The sequence below is a fragment of the Asterias amurensis genome, chromosome 9 (genome assembly GCF_032118995.1).
Source record: "Asterias amurensis chromosome 9, ASM3211899v1".
Lineage (NCBI taxonomy): Eukaryota > Metazoa > Echinodermata > Asteroidea > Forcipulatida > Asteriidae > Asterias > Asterias amurensis.
The window spans coordinates 3,936,877-3,956,252 of NC_092656.1; the positions used below are offsets into that span (position 1 = coordinate 3,936,877).

Consider the following 19,376-nt stretch of genomic DNA (forward strand, 5'->3'; position numbering starts at 1 on the left):
AGTATTGTGTTATTATTACTGATTATTTGAACATATTTTAAAAGGAGCTACGCAAGGTCAAAACATTTGCAAAACCACAACAACATATAACAGACATTTCCTTCAAAAAGTATGACAACCGTGATTTTTAGTATAAAGCTTTTCCAATGTTCTTGTCTCTCAAAAACATCTCACAGAGTAAAACCATAATAAAATCTAAACTTCATAGAATGAAGTGGTCATGTTTATTATATTAACCACCACAAGGCTTGCTTGCCATTAGGAATTTTGTCCTGGTTAAAAAAAACCTCCTCTTTTCATTTTTAACAAATCACAATAAAAAAACTTGCACTTGGATGTGGTGTTTGAGTTTTGTGGACAATGTTCTGGCAAATAAAGGAAATTCTTATAAAACAACCCCCTCAAATAAAAATTCTAGCACATGCTATCACAACTATTTTCTTGATAAATTCAAAATTTATCATGGCTTTACACTAGTTCAAGGCAATCAGGTACTTATATACATTTAAATGAACTGTAAAAAGCCAACAATAAGTGCGTTTATACCGGCGTGCCAACTGTAAATTCGGGTCTCAAAGAGTGTTATACACTAAGCATTACTTCTCTTTGCTTGTCTTTGCATGGCGATTTTGAACAGCTAGCACAGATCTTCATAAATAAAATACAATTCGTACATCATGTCACGTCAAAGATTGACAATGGTGGAAAAGAAAGTGTAAGGATCCTACACTTGACACGGTACACAGAATCAGTGACAATCATATAAAGCAGTCACTAGTGTTATCCAATCATTGGATTTAATTGCAAATCAAGTCCAACACGACACCACCATCACCCTATCAGTTAACACTATATCGCAATTGGAACACTCACGGCCACAAAAGAAAACGGCCTTCAATAAGCGCTAGCACAACACATTTTTATCGGCAAATGTAAATTGCATTCCTGACAAAAGAGCCGTCAGAGAATCGCTGATCGTTTGTCCCTGAGAAGGAAAAAAAAAACGGCAGCAAGCAAATGAGAATCTTACCTGTGGAGATTAACATGGCGACAATGACGAGAATGTAGAGAACAACGGCCGTTGCTTGGCCATGAGACGCGCGGTGGAAGCGCTGTCCTCTACCCATAACCATCCATGTAGCTACCGCCTCACCCGGCTGCGACGGTCGTTCTGCTGTTGTAGTGATACTGCTCACACGGTTCACTCTGTTGGTACGAAAATAGAGTGGCATAGTCACACATCAATCATGCTGTCACGCCAGGCGGCGAGCTGTACGGAGCTCGGCCCGGGTAGCACAGTTTACATGGTGTCTTGGCCTTGGCCTTCCGAAACCCCAATTTTCACGACTGAATAGAAGAGTATATTGCCGCCGAGGGGCCCGGCGACAAATATAATACCGTCTGCTCACAAGTTAGGGATCGGGGAAAAAAACGCGACTTTAAAATCCGGTTTTCCTGGGCGCGGCAGAGAAGTTGAGGCGTACACATACAGAACAGTGCGGAGTGAGAACTGAGGGAGTTTTCTTCCAGCGTGTTTGCCTTCTGACTAGTGACTGAGCGCTCTATACTCTTAACACACTCATGGCCTCTCGCCAGCTGTCACACCTAATAGAAAATAAACACCGTACGGTATGTGCTTCTCGCTTATTGGACCTCCACTCGCTGATGCCAGCAGCACGCACAAAACAACCAACTTGTTAAGCGTTAAGCTCCCGATTCCAAGTGCACTCTATTCTCTGAGCGCTAGGCGTATTCTCAGCGGATCAGCGCCGGTGAATGAGGAATCAGGGGCATTTGTCCCGGTAAATTGTGCAAATTTCCAGCTCAATGCCTCATTCTACGGCTGAATGGTGACTTGTGAACGTCCTGCCCGGCATGAACCATGGGTACTTTGGTGCAGAGCCCATGGGCTTGCTTCGTAGATAACAAAGCCTCCCGTGGTCGTTATCGATCGTTCAGACCACCTCTTTTGACACAACGTGAACACCATGATCCAATAATCACAAGATCCTTTGCTTGATGAAGGTTATGTCAAGATACTTTACATGTACATGTTCTTTCTTATACAGCACAGTGTAGTTCTTCTGTGGTGGTATACAATGCGTATTCAACACGGCAAAGGAGACTTTATACATGTAACCATGGTGAACTATTTTACTATACCATAGTTACATTTCAAATTACAATAGGTCTACCCACATAACTCAATTTTGTTCCTCTCAAAAGAGACATGTTATAAAAGTGAAAGTACTTTACATTAGGTTAGCATTTACTCAGAAACTACCAAATTTAGAAACACAGTGCCATGAGGTACTCAACGTGATCATTTTTATTTGAGAACAAGTTTGTTAGTTTCCAAAACCGTCCCCTGATATTTAGAAACCCACCTGCCAAGCACCTTTAAACTTGATGGCGATGTTTGCAAACTACGCAAGTCAAGTTGACGTCACATTCCCCGATCGAACACAATACGCATGCGCTAGTTCATAAGTTCTTTTTCACTGTGAGATGCTCCGAGTGATAACTCCATTTAACTTGATTGTTGTAAAATTAGGATTAAACGCAACGCGGAAGATAAAGGCACAAGTATTTGATATTTAATATGTAATTAAATTGTTGAAAAAACAATTGTTATTACAGTATTTTAAAACTACTACAGCACGTCACAATAATAAGTCCCAGTAATAATTTATCAGAATGGACAAAATTGTTTTACAACGGCGAAAGTCATTGCTGACAAAAAAAGAGAAAAAGGTTTCGCTTAATAATGATCACAATGAGGTCATCTATAGTTTCCTCCTGTAGCGAAAAGTTTAATTTTGGCCATACCCACCAAATGATGGAATGAGATTTTCGCATATAAATTGAACTGAAAACGTGCCCAGCAACTGACAGCATCAACAAAATATAATCACACTGACATTGTGGACAAGTTGTTACAAAAGAGGCAGCCTACACATACCCGCACCGATTTATGAACCACAATAAAATACTTTGCCTGTGTCAATTTGAAGAAAGACTCCGGGAGATTTTCTGCGAACCGCCTTACGTCACTTTACTCAACGGTAACCACAATCCTTTGTTTATTACCAAGTCCCATCACCGCAATATTTGTTTATTGAAGCACAGAGGTTGCAAGTTGCGGCCAAAGTAATTAGCAGCATAGCTCTTGAGTTTTTTTCTTTTTTTCTAAAGATGGTGTTAATTGAACGTTCTTTTGGATTCCGGAAGTCTTTGCTTCAAGTACCAGACGAGCAAACAAGGGATCTCGACTGCAGTGTCAATGATGTAGCGTATGGCCTGGTTCATATGTCCTGCGGATGCAAATGCGATACGAATTTTGACGTCACAAATTCGAAAGGAATATATCACTTGACTTGTGCTCAACTCCTGCGAAACATTGGCTGTGAAAACGTCATTGGCTGTGACGTCAAAATTCGTATCGCATTCGTATGATGTATAAACCGAACCAGGCTTTACCCACTCCTCAGAAGTGGGAAACAAGCATGATATGTGGTCCTTAGAAAAAGAAGTAGGAAAACAAAATTTGAGCACAAGGAAGAATATAATATGCATGAAAGTACAAGTCTATTCTTAAAGGAACACGTTGCCTTGGATCGGTCGAGTGGGTCTTTGAAAAGCGTTTGTAACCGTTTTTTATAAAATGCATATGGGTAGAAAGATGTTGTAAAAGTAGAATACAATGATCCACACAAACATGCCTCGAAATTGCGTGGTTTTCCTTTTACCTCGTCGACTAACACGTCGGCCATTTATGGGGGTCAAATTTTTGACTCCCATAAATGGCCGACCATGTTAGTTCGCACAGTAGAAAGAAAACCACGCAATTTCGAGGCAAACTTTTGTTTTGACCAACTCGTCCAATCCAAGGCAACGTGTTCCTTTAACCTTGAGGTAGATCGCAGAAAGGCATTACCACTAGCCTAATTGCCACACTGGACACCTTTCACATTCAACTTCGGGGGAACCAACTGCACTGAATGTAAAATGAGGTAGAACAACCACGGTATAACCATACCAAAACGCAAAGACAACAGACACGTTTACAACACTATCTTTCTGTCACAAGAACATTGTTGTGGACATGGTTTATCTTCTTGGAGATAGACTGGCTCTTGTTGCCTGTAAACTGCCCCGTGTGCGACATGGTCTTGGTGTTTACTTGCAATCTGGAGGCTCGGTGATTATAAACTTTGTTCCAATATTGTCCCCAGATAAATATTTCCGTTTGAAATGAAGTCAAACACGAGAAAACAAATAACATTTAAAGACCACAAAATCACAATTTTGTTAGCACTAGCACCAACAGGTGAAGCACGACCGTGTAAAATGCAATGAGCAAACCAGAAACCATTTACTCTTTCCAATATACATCCAGGCCTATATGCTTCGGTTTTTTTAAAGGGCAAGGGCACTGATGCAATTTTCCTTGCTAAAGTGCACCCTATGACGAAATTGTAAGTTTCTACTGGAGTATTTCAAGGGCACCAAGGTAAACACCTGGGCCCAATTTTATAGAGCTGCTTAAGTACAACATTTTGCTTAAGCAAAAAAAATCATTGCCTAGTAAAATCAGATTACCGGCCAAGACTCCACTCAATTGGTATGCTAAGTAAACAACAGCTAAATACCAGCCACAAGCAAAGTATGTTGCATGAAATTTTGGAAGGTAACATGTGTAAAATAAGCGAGCTATTTTCGTGCTTAAGCAATAATCGCCTTCGATTGCATCCGTAAAGTATCAGGCATGTACATAGACTGGACCCCTGTCTTTACCGGCAAGGATAAACGAGCCTCGAAGTGTGACGTCAGATGTTAAGGCTAGCCTGTACATCACAACAAATGGCATTGCAGTTGTCTCCGCATGTAAACGCAGATTATGTTACAAGTCAATTCAGGTTATTAGTACATCATTAGCGGTGCTTGGAAAACCATTAGCGGTGCTGTCTAGTAGAAAAAATGACTTTACAAGGCTGCCCAGATCGGCCACCCCCCCCCCAATGGAATTAAATAAATGATTAGTTCTGGGCTGGTGTGAGTGCGGCGATTACTCCAGTTGGTCGACATTGACATGGGGTTGGAACGCCCCTGGAATACACTTGAGATTTGAGTTGAGGATATGGAAGAACCAGATGTACAATTGATGCTAAATACATATTTCGTAAAATGCTATTTTATTACGATTTGAATGTATATCGTCGAATTCAGTATTACTCTTTTTGTTCATGCAGCTTTTTTGATCAACAAAAAGAGAAATAAACAATAGAAGAATAAAACAAAAATAACCTAGAAACATGTAAATTGTAAATAAATCAACAAAAACACAAACATGTAAAACCACAACAACCTACGCTTGTTTATTTTTGTTTGATTACGGATAGTAAGAATAAATGTATTTTGGGATATCAAGAAGAAAATGCCTTGGTGCCCTTGTCCTTTCACAAATGAAGCATACATGCCTGACAAAGTAAACTATTTATTGAGAAGATGTGTCCATCTCAGCTGTCCATCTCTCATCCAGATGTGAAAAGAGGAGCGAACACAACAAAAAAGGGTCTTGTCAATCAAAGATTCATAATGGTGTTAATCAATCAATCTTTGATTGACAAAGTCAAGGAGCGAAGCCCACTGCGTTCCACACCGGGAAGCAAGGCACCATGGACCCCGTATCGAGTGCCCAATGATTGGAACCGGTATTCAAAACTCCTCCATTGGAATTCAAAGGAGCGGTGACGTAATGGCACAGCTTGCTCTCCGGATTGTTGGTTCCCAAAAGCCAGACGAAGCCATGCTGGCTTGATGAGTTTAATTGCTGTAAGTCCAGTTGCATAATTGAATAAACAATATGAGTTTTTTTCTTTGTATGGCAGGTTCGTTGACCCTAATAATGTGCGATATACAAATATTGTTTGTTTTTACAAAGACTATAAATATCCATCTTAGAATAGAGGTCTATTTGCAAGAAGTTAAACTCTTGTGGAATTTATTCTTCACACAAAGTTTTACCATGGGGGACGGATATTTCTTCATCAACGGTTTTACCATGTTGAAGTAGATACTTGTACATGACATGGGCAAATCCTGGCCCACTCGCAAATTTTACTTAATTTATTCCTTTTAAAGTCACCGGGGACACCTGTAGAATATTTCATCAAAACATTCAACAAAATAAACCTTCCTTATTTTGTAATCAATATTTATATTTCCCCCAGATAATTGTAATAATGGAGCGAAGCTTCCTCACCAAAGTTGACATAATGACATTGTTTCAAAACGAAACAAAAAATATATACAAAACATCTTACAAAATACATGTTTGCACATGGCCTAATGTCAAGATCCTCACAATAACTAATTCTTAAGTATTGTTAACTCAATTACAAATTTCCAATTGGTCAAATTCTGACCACACATTTTTAAATCGCAGCTTCTGTGTTCAATCACAAAATATGAAATCGACCAGCTCTCTTTCTCCAAAAAATAACTGACTAACAAAATCTGAAAATGCCTTTTTATCATAAGGAAATAGATTTTCATTTTACTAATTTCACCTTAGATGTAAGGCCCAACTTACAAGATGATACTCAAGTTGTACCTTGTTATAAGAAAAACGGTCAATGCTGCGCCATATGGTGCAGGCATACATTATATTTAGTGTTGAATCCAGATCGCTCTGGACCAATTTAGACCTAAAATCGGATTATAAAAATCTGTACTGGAGCTGGCCAACATGAGTGCTCAACATGAAAACCGCCACAGCTTCTCCCGAGGCCCAATGGAAATGCGTCATTGCAAGATTCTGGCTCTTCTCATTCCAGAGTGGGTTTCTGTTCATTACCGTTATAAACCGTGACAGGGAATTCCCCCCCTGTGGATATTCAAGAGTGCAAAGCACATTCAGGACGGCATCGCATTTCAAATGAACTCTCTTCCGTGATTTAATAGACGCAGTATTTCAACGAATTTAATGGTCAAGATAAAAGAGGCAAACTTTGCAGTGTTATTCCGCAACTACGTCAGAGCATCTGTAGGAATACGTACGTTGGTTCTCCTGCATATCATTGGTATATAAATTATCCAATGGAACATACCCAAGGCTATAAACCCCTCTCCCCATGAGCTAATCCGTTTATGCTTGCATTAATATCATTTCATTAGTTTGGTCGTATTGGTGACAGCGGCGAGTATTTGGAAAATCACACCGTCATACGAAAAAAATGGAGGAACACTAGAGTCGTTACTAGTCATATCAGCGTAGGAGCCCCGTCAAGACGGAGAGGCACCGCCGGGAACAATATTATGTGAATGGCATTTATATCCTCCCAGAGATCTGTAAACTGGGCGATACCGAAAAACGATACCAAAGGGTGGACTCAAAAATATAAATAAAACACTGAAAAGGTAGCGGTATGTAGCTCCGGTCATCATTGATGGGAGTGGGAAGTTACAAGTCTCTTTGCTCTAGTTACACCCTTTCCAACAGGTTCTATGTGCTGGAAAAGAACTATTTTGTGGTGGCATCGACGAAGTTTTAAACAGGTATGATATGAGTAAGGCCAGGAATACGGCCACAGCCTCTGCAGCCCCTGATCTTTGAAAGCTTCCATTGACTTTACAGCCTTTTCCCTCTCAACTCAACTGGACGAATTTTCGACTTTTAAGAATGTTTCGGCACTGATGATGTACGAGTTTCACATCAGCTTTGAATTCAGAGCCAAGTTTGACTTCACGATAAGGACATTTTGTCATCGTAGCTGTGTTAAACTGTCTGTTATTTCTGCGTGCTTTTAATATTAGTTGCATGTCATATGCTGCGGCATATGGCTTAAGGTCATATAAGCCAAATACAGTGTTTTCCTTTGAAGGTTGGATTCTGGAATAAGAAATAGTCCCCGGCCCTCCACACCCGATGGCAAACGTTCTTTAAGAAAAACACCGAGAAAAAAAAATTAAGCAACCTGATATACTGTTACAACCTCCCCCTGAACACACCGAGGCAAACCAATGGAAGACAACCCCACGGCCAGCGGCCATGACGGGTCTCCATGGGGGTAGACCAACAACCAAAACATCTTAGAAATTTCAATCATGAACTCACGATGCTCATCTGGGAATTACATACAAAAAAATGCTCAAAATATTAAAGGAAATCTTATAGCGCTGGGCCAATACTATAGCCACTGAAATAAATATACAAGAGACTGTTGAAATGTGAACACTATTGCGCTCCTACACTGCAAACACATTGGGGTGTTAAATTTACACCGTGTGTGTTGTCAGTTATTCAATGGATACCGAAGAGATAATACAAAATATGGTGTAAAAATAATACAAATGTAATTGTTTTGGCAGAAATAAGCGTGAAGCCTATAAACACGTTTATGGTGTGAGTTTTGATTCTTGGGTGTATATAATGTGACAACACCCATGGCGTCCATTTTAACACCCCAACAATGCGGTGCATTTGAATATTATGGGATATCGATTCATTTGATTCCTGACGTATTAAGCCATGGGATTAAATTGCACCAGATTTCAGCCACACTCTGTTTGAATGTTTTGCACAGGTGTAGTTAGTAACGTTGTGACCTCATCGTTGTTATTAGGTTGTTATCAAAGACGTGCGTTGCATAATAGTGTCACCTTTTAACTGAACAAATCAACACCATAAAGTAATTCAGAGATGGTGGTCCTTTAAAAAAACCTCCAAGCTCAAGTTGGGGTGAACGACACGCGTCTACATCCTGGGAGTTGTGCCAAGCAAGCCCCCCGACACACATCGGCGACGGTGTTGGGTCGTGTTACGAGCAGTTGGCTCTGCAGGCGATAGGGGTCGCGGTGTGGGTGCACGGCTTGTGTCCTTGCGCCTGTTTCGCGCCACACGCTGCCTGCAACTCCACCACCAACAAAACAACATTACAAATTAAAATCCTTTCCAGGACGGCTGTCATATTATTAATAAAGAGTTCAACTTTCTTGGCTTTAATACTGTTTGTCAGGTAATTCGGGGTGTGGTAGTTTGTATGAACACAACATGCTTGAGAGTTTACTAAGGAAAATGTTCAATCGTGAACTATGGGTTATTTATGGCCGAATTAGGGTAGCGACTCACAACACTGTAGTTTCAAAACTATTCAAGAAACAGGCGTTGGAAACCGACATAACCGACATTTACAATCCACCACACAAAAGTGGCACTGAATAACGTTCAATTTTCTCAATAGTATGAAAACCGACGTACGTGTCACTGACATGGATTTCGGTCCATTTTGTTTTATAATATAAATAAAAGTAATCGTCTCATCTTTGGCTACCTTTCACATAGAGCAGTTTAGCAAGGGCCCACTGCTAAAATTGTAGCGTGGTTCGACAACTTTACAAAATGTGTGTGAAAGGACTACATTGCTACATTTTTACAACCATGCTAAAATTAGGCAAGGGACCTTAGTTAAATTGCTGTCGTGTGAATAGTATACAGTGGCTGTGTTTTAATATCAGTTGGTGTTAGTTCACGCTATCGTTGGTTCAAGCAAAGCATCTTGTGGGCTTTGTTGACGGTGTTGAGCAAACACCAAACGATAACGCCTTGTACAAGATAGCAACACATCTTACATGGTGCGAACGTCTAGATGTAATGGAAACATACGTGCACGTAAAAACACTCCCGATAACGCATTCAGACCTCGATAAGAAAAATAACACATATCGCTGTTGCATTACCGGTGGGGTGTTAAACGTGGACTCAAAACAATGCATAAATAACTCATGTACATTTGAAAACCGCCACAGAACTTCTTCGTCTGGTGAAAATTGTGCACTTTAGCTGAGAAATAGAATGAATAGCTTCCTTTGTTTTTGAGCTTTAAAAAAAGGATCATTTTAGTGGGACGTCCATTTTGGCATCCTGTGTGGTTTTTCGTTTATTATATGAAAATATGGCCGACTTGAGGAACACACAAAAGTGAAACATAACAATGTGGGAGCCCGAGGGACACGGAGGAGTTTTTTTCCATACACCTGCGTAGAGGGGTTTAAATGGTCCGTGGTTTCATGGTCACCTTAATTGAAGGCCAAATCAAATAAAAAACATGTTTAGCGTCCCCGCCCGCTTCCTTTTAAGAGGCCTCTGTTTTTGTTTCTTAAAGGATAAAAAGAAGGAATTGTTATTAATTTCATTAAAAGTTAGACATTTTGACATCTCATCGAATTTTCTTTTTGTTAAAGCCGGTTGTGTTTTTAAAATGTGTCGGGGAGCCATTTTGAAAAAAACCCCACCCAGATTCTCCTTCAATTTTGAGTCAAAAAGACCCGGACGCTAAACACGTTTTTATTGTATTTGGCCTAATCAGTGATTTCGTTGGCATCACACTATTGCTTCAAGCACTATAGGGTTTATAGTTAGTTAAAATATTAAGAAACCATTGGTGCCCCCAACTACCCACGCTGTACCTACTGATGACTATCTTAGCACAAAGTACAATGAACGCTACCATGTTATTACATTTTCCCCATAATGTAATGGGTTGGGCTTGTTTAAATAAATTTGACGCAACCAGCTATTGACCGAAAAAGATGAAGGAACGAAACGAGAGAAAAAACGAAACACGACAAAAACTGTGCCAATAACAAAACAACATTGCGACAGGTCTTATTTGCCCGTAAGAAAGTACATTCACTTTTAGCTCGCGGCCAATGGCGGTGTGGTGGGTACTACACTAGAGAGCCGAGAGTGCCCCGGTCCCATCTTAATCATGATGATTCACCCAGTGTCGAAACTGGATTGGTTCATGGCTTTGGTGTCAACATGATTGGAGGTTAATAACGAGTCGACACAACAACCCATGCGAACAAACCTCAGACCATGTTTTGACAACCAGTTTTGGCTCATTTGTCAAAAGAAGTGTCGCTATTTATCATTCCCATTGAAGAATTTAGGACCACATTATAACAACATTCATGAATAACACCAATAACAAAAAATGTTCTCTGACGTAACTTTATAACCACAGGAAAATACACAAATCACCCAACTTTCTATATTATGGATGAATTCAATGCAAGGACACATATTTATAGAGAAAGTAATCGAAACATGAATGAAAATCAACTGCGACAATGTAACATAACTGCAACAACATAAACAATGCAAACATAGGGCCTGGTAATGTTTATATAACATGCCGTAACCTACATATCCAACTATTCTGTGGAGAGAAATTTGAAAGAAACAATTACTGCTGTAACTGTTAAAAGAGATTTGACCCAACCAATCGCCACACCACGGCTTCCTAGTCCTATTATTCACTCGCAGAGCAGACGATAATATCATTTCCCGCCATTTCGTGACTGCATCATTTAAATCAATGTGGTTCGGCGTGGTGGATCAAGTTGTCAGCACATGGGCAGAAGAGAATGGTTTACAGGCTCCTGGTCGTGACATTGAGTTCAAGTGTTGTGGCGGGCGATGATAAATACTATGGCAGTGAAACGAAACAGCAAGGGTTTGTCCGTAGCCTTTATTCAAGGCAGTCGCGGCAAACTGCATGATTGTTTGTAGCCTTTATTCTAGGCAGTTGTGGCAAACTGGATGGTTATTAATCGGGAGCGTCAGTGACCAAAGGCTAGGCCTGTCCGTTCATGCAAACGGGATCAGAGATTTACCATAAAAGTTAGGTTTGCCAATAATGGTTTATATGCCTCCATTGGTTTCACACAGCCACGTAAACACTGAACCAAAGTGATAATTCCGAATTAAATTGTTTGTACTTGGCTATGGCTTCAGGGAACAATTTCATCCAGCACTTTTGAATAGCAAAATATTTTGACTGAACAGATCGGCACACACTGAATGCCGAGTAGCAAATGGTGATATTTTGATAACAACTGATACATTTTGCTTAGCATTGTGCTATCCTTTATTATAAGGAAATCGTTCAAAGTATTATGTTTCTACAGAATTAGCTAAATTAGACCAGAGATGGCACTGTTAAAACTAGCATCTGTCCTTAAGTCTCTCGTCTTAAACTGAGATGGGTTATGGTCAAGAAATGCAGAAAAGTCCACATCCAACCAAACCCTTTCTACTTCTCAATCAATACCCATAGAAAATATCCACCCAACAGCACCGTGAAATCAAGTGATGCACAAAAACAAGAAGCCAACACATTTCACAAATTCCTCAACACCAGTAACGTATTTAGTACACGAATTGATGCCCTGTACATGTACTCAGGTTGGGTACACTGTAATCTTCAATCCATGGTTACAGCACGGTAGACACGTACAGAGGTCAAATGTTATGTTGTTATAACCGTTACAGCATGTTATGTACAAACTCGTATTATAAAAGGATGATTGATTGAATGTTATTATGTGGTCCTAGTAGAAGCCCTTGTGGGCACACCATTGAGGGCCGCGCAGTGTTAACAACGATAATGTGGAAATGGTTGATTAACAAAGCCAGTTGCATAGCTATTATAAATGTGAGGCTTCCTAATTACTGTGGTTGTATTATAGCTGAATATAAATTGGGTGAATGGCTGAACGGCAATACGGAGTCTACAACTGGCAACTCAGTAACACAGAGGGCGACAAACTGGAAGAATCAATCAAACTTCATTTCATTTGCCCTTCATTAACTCATAACAAGTGAGTCTATAAAAACAATTAGGTGATTGCTGATCATCATTGATTGTTTCATTCTTGATACGAAGCGCCCTCTCTGGATGCAAACATGTCAGGCAGTGAAATATTTCAACAGAGGGCGCACTTTGATACCACCGTAACTCATTATGAAATGCTGTCCTGTTTGCTTTGAAGGGTTAGTACATGCATATTGTTAATGTTGGTCTACACACTAATGTAATTTACTCCACAAATATTGTCACCAAAAGAATACCACATATTTCCCTCATTGGTTTTATTCCGCTTGAGAGAGAGTCATATCGATTAAGAAACGATCCAGCCCCACACACAATAACCTTCACACTCGGCTTCAGATTTCCCACGTTCCCCAAAATCTTCTCCTGACAGGAGAGTGATGGTACACAAACGGGAGAATGTCCATTATAGAAGCAAACTGTTAACGTTACATTTTGTTCATTCAAGACGCTCATTTGTCTGTTGGTTTCCAAAAATCCATCTGCCCTCTATTGTTTGCTCGCATCCTTTTTTTAATTTGCAAGCGTCCGAGAGGTAAACATGGTATACAAGGCTATGCAAACACCACATTATTCAGCAGAACCCCGTAGTTTGAAGGCACTTTTTAGTTGTGTGCTGATAATAATATGTGCGTTTGTTTGAACACAGGCGTTCTACATACAAGGGAGCAATGGTAGGGATTGCGTCTCGGTAAATCCCACTTACATGTTACATTTTTAAGTGTCACCAGAGGTCCGGAAAAGAAAACACCGGTTTCCTTGATAAACTTTTGAGAACCAACTGCAAAGTAATGAATAAACACATCTTCTTCAAATGACCCACCATGTTCTGTTCGACTGTGGACGGCACTGGACACCTTTGGTAATTGCCAAAGACTAGTATTCTCACTTGGTGTATCCTAACATAATTATGCATCAACAAACAAACCTGTGAACATTTTCACTCAATGACACCGTTACTTTGAACTGTTGTGTCCTGTATGCTTTGAAGGGGTTGAATTGGTCATCGAAGTTGCAAGAGAAAAAATTATGACAGAAATAACCACCATTGTTGCACAATTATTTATGTGTTCTTAAAACGAAGACAGTCGTCATAAACAACTGACGTCAGTCTCGCTGTAAAAACTACACCGCCGACAGACAACCAACCCACGAGACAACATCCTCTTCATCAGAAAGAACCATCCAGATAAACAAGGATTAAATCAACTGGACGTTATTCTTCTCGCTTATCGGAACCTCTCTGAAACTCCGTCATACTCGATCATGATCCAACACCGAGAGTACACATTATCTTTTATCCACGAGAAATTACGACTTTTTCTTTGAACCGAGTCAAACCATGCATGGTCAAACATAATCAAAGGGTAAGCTATGGCACTGCACAAACAATACACTGAATCTAAAGTAAACTTGGGCAATACTACCGGAACACTCTAAAAAGAGTAATTAAACTGCAAGTTGGTGAGTGCTATGGCAGGTGTATGGTGCCATCATTAACGCCAATAAAACCCCTCCAAACCACGGCACGATCAAAGGGCAATAATGTCCTGATAATCTAGTCTATGTGTAGTAGATCCACTTGCATCACAATACGATGACTCTTAATTATGGGGGCATAAACCGCTTCGGGTAACTACAATGAAAGGTTCGGATTCAATCGAACAATTGAATGACGAATAAAGTCAACAAACCAAGGTGGGCATGGAGTCAGAAGCGCCCTTTGTTCTGGACGTCATAATATCTGGAGCGGAATTTATATTAAAAAAAATTAACAATGGCATGAACTAAAGATATTTCATAATTTCCATCAATGCACAAACGCACAGTAGCTGCTAAGAATTTATGCTTTAGTTTGATCTGACTCAAAATATGATTTCACAACATTTTCCGGCAGGGCCTTTTACAAATCACAGGTTTCGTAATATTTTATGGTAGACACATGAACAACTAAATAACAACAAATGGGGAGTTAAAATCGACACACTTGGTGTTGTTGTATTATATAGATAGCGAAAAGAGAATGCGTTTTCAAATAACACAAAATAGACTTTATTTTAAATGTTTTTTTTTTTTTTTTTTTTTTTTTTTTTTTGGGTATATGATGTAACAACACCAAATGTGTCCATTTTAACATCCTAGTTTCTGCAGTGCAGTTAACATGAATAATCTGTATTCACATTATTATATAAGCAACAAGGGCAAACAGTGGCGGATGTTTTGTGTTTATCCTAAAAAACATTAACAAATAAAATTGTGACGGATTTTTTGTTTTCAGATATCAAACATAATATTCGTACTCATATACGTCACAATAATATTTTCCCAAATGACAAAATACAATTCTTCTCAATCTGTCAAATTTGTGCCATCAGGACATGGGGAAGATATCCCCGCAATCCCGATGAGTAATTGGCCAACTATGCCGACAACAAGAAAATCTCCACTGTCCTGATCCCCTTTTTGCGGTTATTTTCGTAGGTGTTACTTCTTTCAGAATAGAGCCACTTAATTTATTTTGGCAAGCTATCGGAAGCCAGGCCGTCAAAATGTATTGATCATCACGGCAGGGAGCGCTAATGCACGCATTATTATTGTTGTCACCGGCGCGTATGTCCGTAAATATAATAAACCAATGAACAAAAATCATTCTCTGTTATTATTAATAATGCCTAAACACTGATTTTATTGGTTTGAAAACTTGAGTATATCGTATATCTTATTCCCAGCAACCGACCGATTATTTTTCTCCTTCTGGTAATAAAATGTAAATTTATTGGGAACCGCGGAATAATGCACGAATATTATTCAGAGGAGCACCCCCGGGGCGACCGAGCATGAAATACATTCAATCTAATATTCACACCTCAATTTGCCGATGAATTTAGTTTTGTTTTCACAGTCACCCATGAAGATTGTTTAATGATAGCTCTAAATTGGAAAATACATTTGTCAATTTGATTGTTTTCGCGAGTTGGAATAATAATAAACTAGCTGGGGAGTCTGGATCTGGAGGAGTATAGTTTTGGCGAACGTTGCAGGCAGCATGTACTGCAAAAACTGTGATGTTAAAACTGACACCGCGGGTCTTGTCACATTATAAACACCGAAAAAAGAATCAAAACCAACTTCTTAGGGTGTTATAATTACAGAAATGTAATTGTTTTGGCATAAATTCGTGTTGTTTAAACACCCTAAGTTGTTAATTTTTAATATCTCTTTTAGGCCTATAGCCAATGTGACAACACCTCAGGAGTAAATTTAACACTTCATTTTTCTTTTGCAGTGTGAAACATGTGTGGTCACACTCCCAGAAAAGAAAATATTTTAGATCTTCTTGAAAACGGCTTTACGTTGATCTGGAAAAACACAATAATTTTGACTGTTGCCGAATTGACGGCTTATGGCTACGGCTACATTGCCGTATCATGCGTTCAAATGTATGACGTACTTGGCAACACTCTTAGCAATAGCCGTAGCCGTCAATTCGGATACGGCCTACGGCTCGCAACCTGGACCCAGGCTCCAATTATTTAATAAAGGTATCGGTAAGCGTGCAGTCGTCACGAAATGGGACAACAGCAACCAGTAACTTGATCCCGTCGACCCGTTCTCCTCTCTTCTAAACGGATTTCAGTGAGAATTCTCTTATTTTTCCCCAATTTGACAAACATATAATTTATTTATGAAAGCCCCAAAACCTCTGCTCTTTACAAAGGAAGAATGTCAAAAGATATCAATTTCATGCTCCGGGGGTTTCTCCCTTGAAAACCACCTGGCCAGCCCAAGATCTTTTTTGTGTTTTCAAAATATGTGAAAACACGCTACGCCTGAAGGGTGAAAATGAATGCGGGGATTTTAAAGTAGGGAATTGTATACAGACCTAGTTTGCAGTTGAACCTTTATCATAGCCCTGATGTGGCAAACAATGTTATTTCCTTCTTTGACGAAACCCAGGCCTATAGCTTGTTTGAATAATTTTTAAAATTTTTGAATTTATTTTTATTGAATTTTTTTTTTTAATTAATAATTTTTAAACTATTTTTAACAGTTTTATATACCTCCATGGTTTAATTTATGAATATAAAAGCGACACTGCAGCTGCTTCACTTAAACTGATAGTTTCCAGTGGCACTGTCTGTTTCTAGAACGAAATTAATGCAACAAAAAGGTAAACATTTACATGTTAAAGATGCTATGTCAGATTTTTGGCCCCAAACATTAAAAAATATATTTTTTTGAGTAAATGGTATTTCAAAGAGTATCACCCGCTCTAACGAAAAAAAGTTTAACTTTTACTTTTAATGGTCAGGAACCATGTGACAAAAATTTAAAACGTTTCTTATAAAACACATAAGAATTGGTCACGTGATATAATGTCGGGATCCCGACAAAAACTAATTTTGAGCACTTTATTTCACTGCTACTAATAATTGGCGAACTTTTTCGAGTAATGGCTCAAATGAAAGCTTGTAACTTTCTCGACCCCCATCAAAATACCTATTGAATTTTAAATCAAAATTTGGGGGTCAAATCGGCCAAAAATCGGACATAGCATCTTTAAGGTATTATGAAATGACAAAAAGGGAAAAGAGGAAAATGAGAAGTCAGGACAGACAAAAACAAATTTATCCGCAGTTGCAAGAAACTAATCTGTACTGTACACCAAAGTAATACGATGCTTTGATGGCATTGTCACGAAACAACTGCGGTTCGTTGTATGAAACATGCAGTTGATAATGAACTGACGTATAGATTTCACTTCAGTCAGTTTACAGAACGACAGGGTTGGACAACCCCCTTTAAGTTGGACAACCCTTTGCATATTTCTTTCATAACTAGAAAACACCAGTTTTCAGATACAACACTATTAAAAGGTGATTATTACACATGGTGCTTACTACCGCAAACCTTGCCCAATTATACTCCCCATGCAAAGTTTCAAATCCTACTCATGTAATCATCTATACAGTTGTTATGCAATTCCAACACCCCATACAAATACACAAGTGGTTAATATCCAAAAAGACCCAAATAAAAACCCTTTTAAACTACAAGGCGTTTTCGAACAGCCATAAAAGATAGGGTATTGTGAATGACAACAAAGGAAATTCCACAATCAAATATCGTGGGCTGTGACAAAAAGAAAAAAAAACACTGGCGATGAAACTTTGACCACGTCTAAATCAATCATACTTAACAGTGGGGAATGGGATTCTGTTAACGGCTCTGAATAGTTTTTATTAGGTCCCATCCACGGTTGAGCAAGTGCAACAGAATACATTTTCACACCCGGGTGAGTTTCGGGGGTGTCAGCATAAAACGAAACCCATCATTAAAGGACGATCGCTTGCGGGGGATTGCCCTCATTTTCTGGGCTGTAAAATTCTTTACAGAAACCCCCTTTTCATCTCGAATCATTAAGTTTTATTGCGATTTAATACAGGGATCATTCGGTCTGAGCGATATTTAACGTAAAAAAAAAAAAAAAAAAAAAACACCAGCAGCAACAGCCAGCAGTTTCAACAATCCAACAACTTGCATGTAACACACTTTTAGGTGTATAATGGTTATAACCCTTTGAAAGTCATAACAAAATAAAATAAAATAAAATAACAATAAAATAAATAAATAAAACTGCCAATGTGTAGCTATTCCTGCAGGGCACAATTGAATTTTGCTGTTGTTGTTTGGGAATCTGGGTCAATCCTAAAAAAAACCCCATATTTTCTATAGTTACATTTAATGGTCCAATGCCCATAACAACAAGTATAACTTTCACAGTAGACATACATCTTTATGGCAACATGAACGCAACAGTTGGCCTTTGCTGTGTTGTGATGAAAACATATGCATAATAATTAGACAATATTACAGAACCTCTGCCAAATCAACAAACAACATCCTCAGCCAAATGATTACAAATTACTGTCTATGATTCAGGGATGATAACTATTCATAGAGTGTGCTTTATTAATGAGTGAGACAGACAGAGTGGTCCCTCCTTGCCCCCGGCTACATGTCGGCAGCCTTTGTATCCGCTGATGATGTCCATCATTTAACACATGATGCCTATACTACGACACCCCCATCACACCCCAGGCTAGTGTGATTATGAAGGTTACCCACTGCCTAGCCAGGCATCTCTTACGGATCGGCAAACAAAAATCACGACAATCCCAGGTTTATAATTTGGACATCGGAGATACAACAAAATGAGAGTTTCTGATAGAAGTGGCATGGCACTTATGAAGCTCCTTACTTCTGTGTGTAGTTTGGCGCACAGAGTTTCTGAATAGGTGGTATAACTTAACTTAACTTAAATGCATTTATAAAGCGCTTTAACACTGTTTCAAAGCGCTGTACAGTCAGGAAAAACATTAAAATGCAGGATTGAAGACAGAATTGAAAAAGGGTAAGACACTTTATGGAGCTCCTTACATCAGGGCGTACCTTTAAGTTTGGCACATTGTCTTGAGACGCCGATCGTCAAACTGGGGGCGTTTGAATCTGATGTCAAGTACACAACACAACAATGGAACTCTACCAAATAATAATTTTATAAAACCTTGTTCTTATAATTGGATGACCACACATTGTCTTGAAAGCAGAACAAGAAATATCAACAACTATAGTAACTGAGATTCCGGTTATACTAAAGTATAAACTATATTTTACTTTATTCTTATATTGGAT

The 19,376-nt window shown here is 39.1% G+C and overlaps 1 protein-coding gene across 2 annotated transcripts in view; it reads right to left on the reverse strand.

Moving 5' to 3' along the window:
* LOC139941722 (repulsive guidance molecule A-like) overlaps positions 1 to 19,376 on the reverse strand; it is a 39,832-nt gene that overhangs the window by 12,064 nt on the left and 8,392 nt on the right. Inside the window, exon 2 of one of the 2 annotated variants that reach the window (XM_071938336.1) lies at positions 1,031 to 1,206. In XM_071938336.1, the coding sequence (XP_071794437.1) occupies positions 1,031 to 1,206 (176 nt within the window). Of the gene's footprint in view, positions 1 to 1,030; positions 1,805 to 19,376 lie in introns of those variants that run through there. The other variant, XM_071938335.1, reaches the window with a different exon arrangement.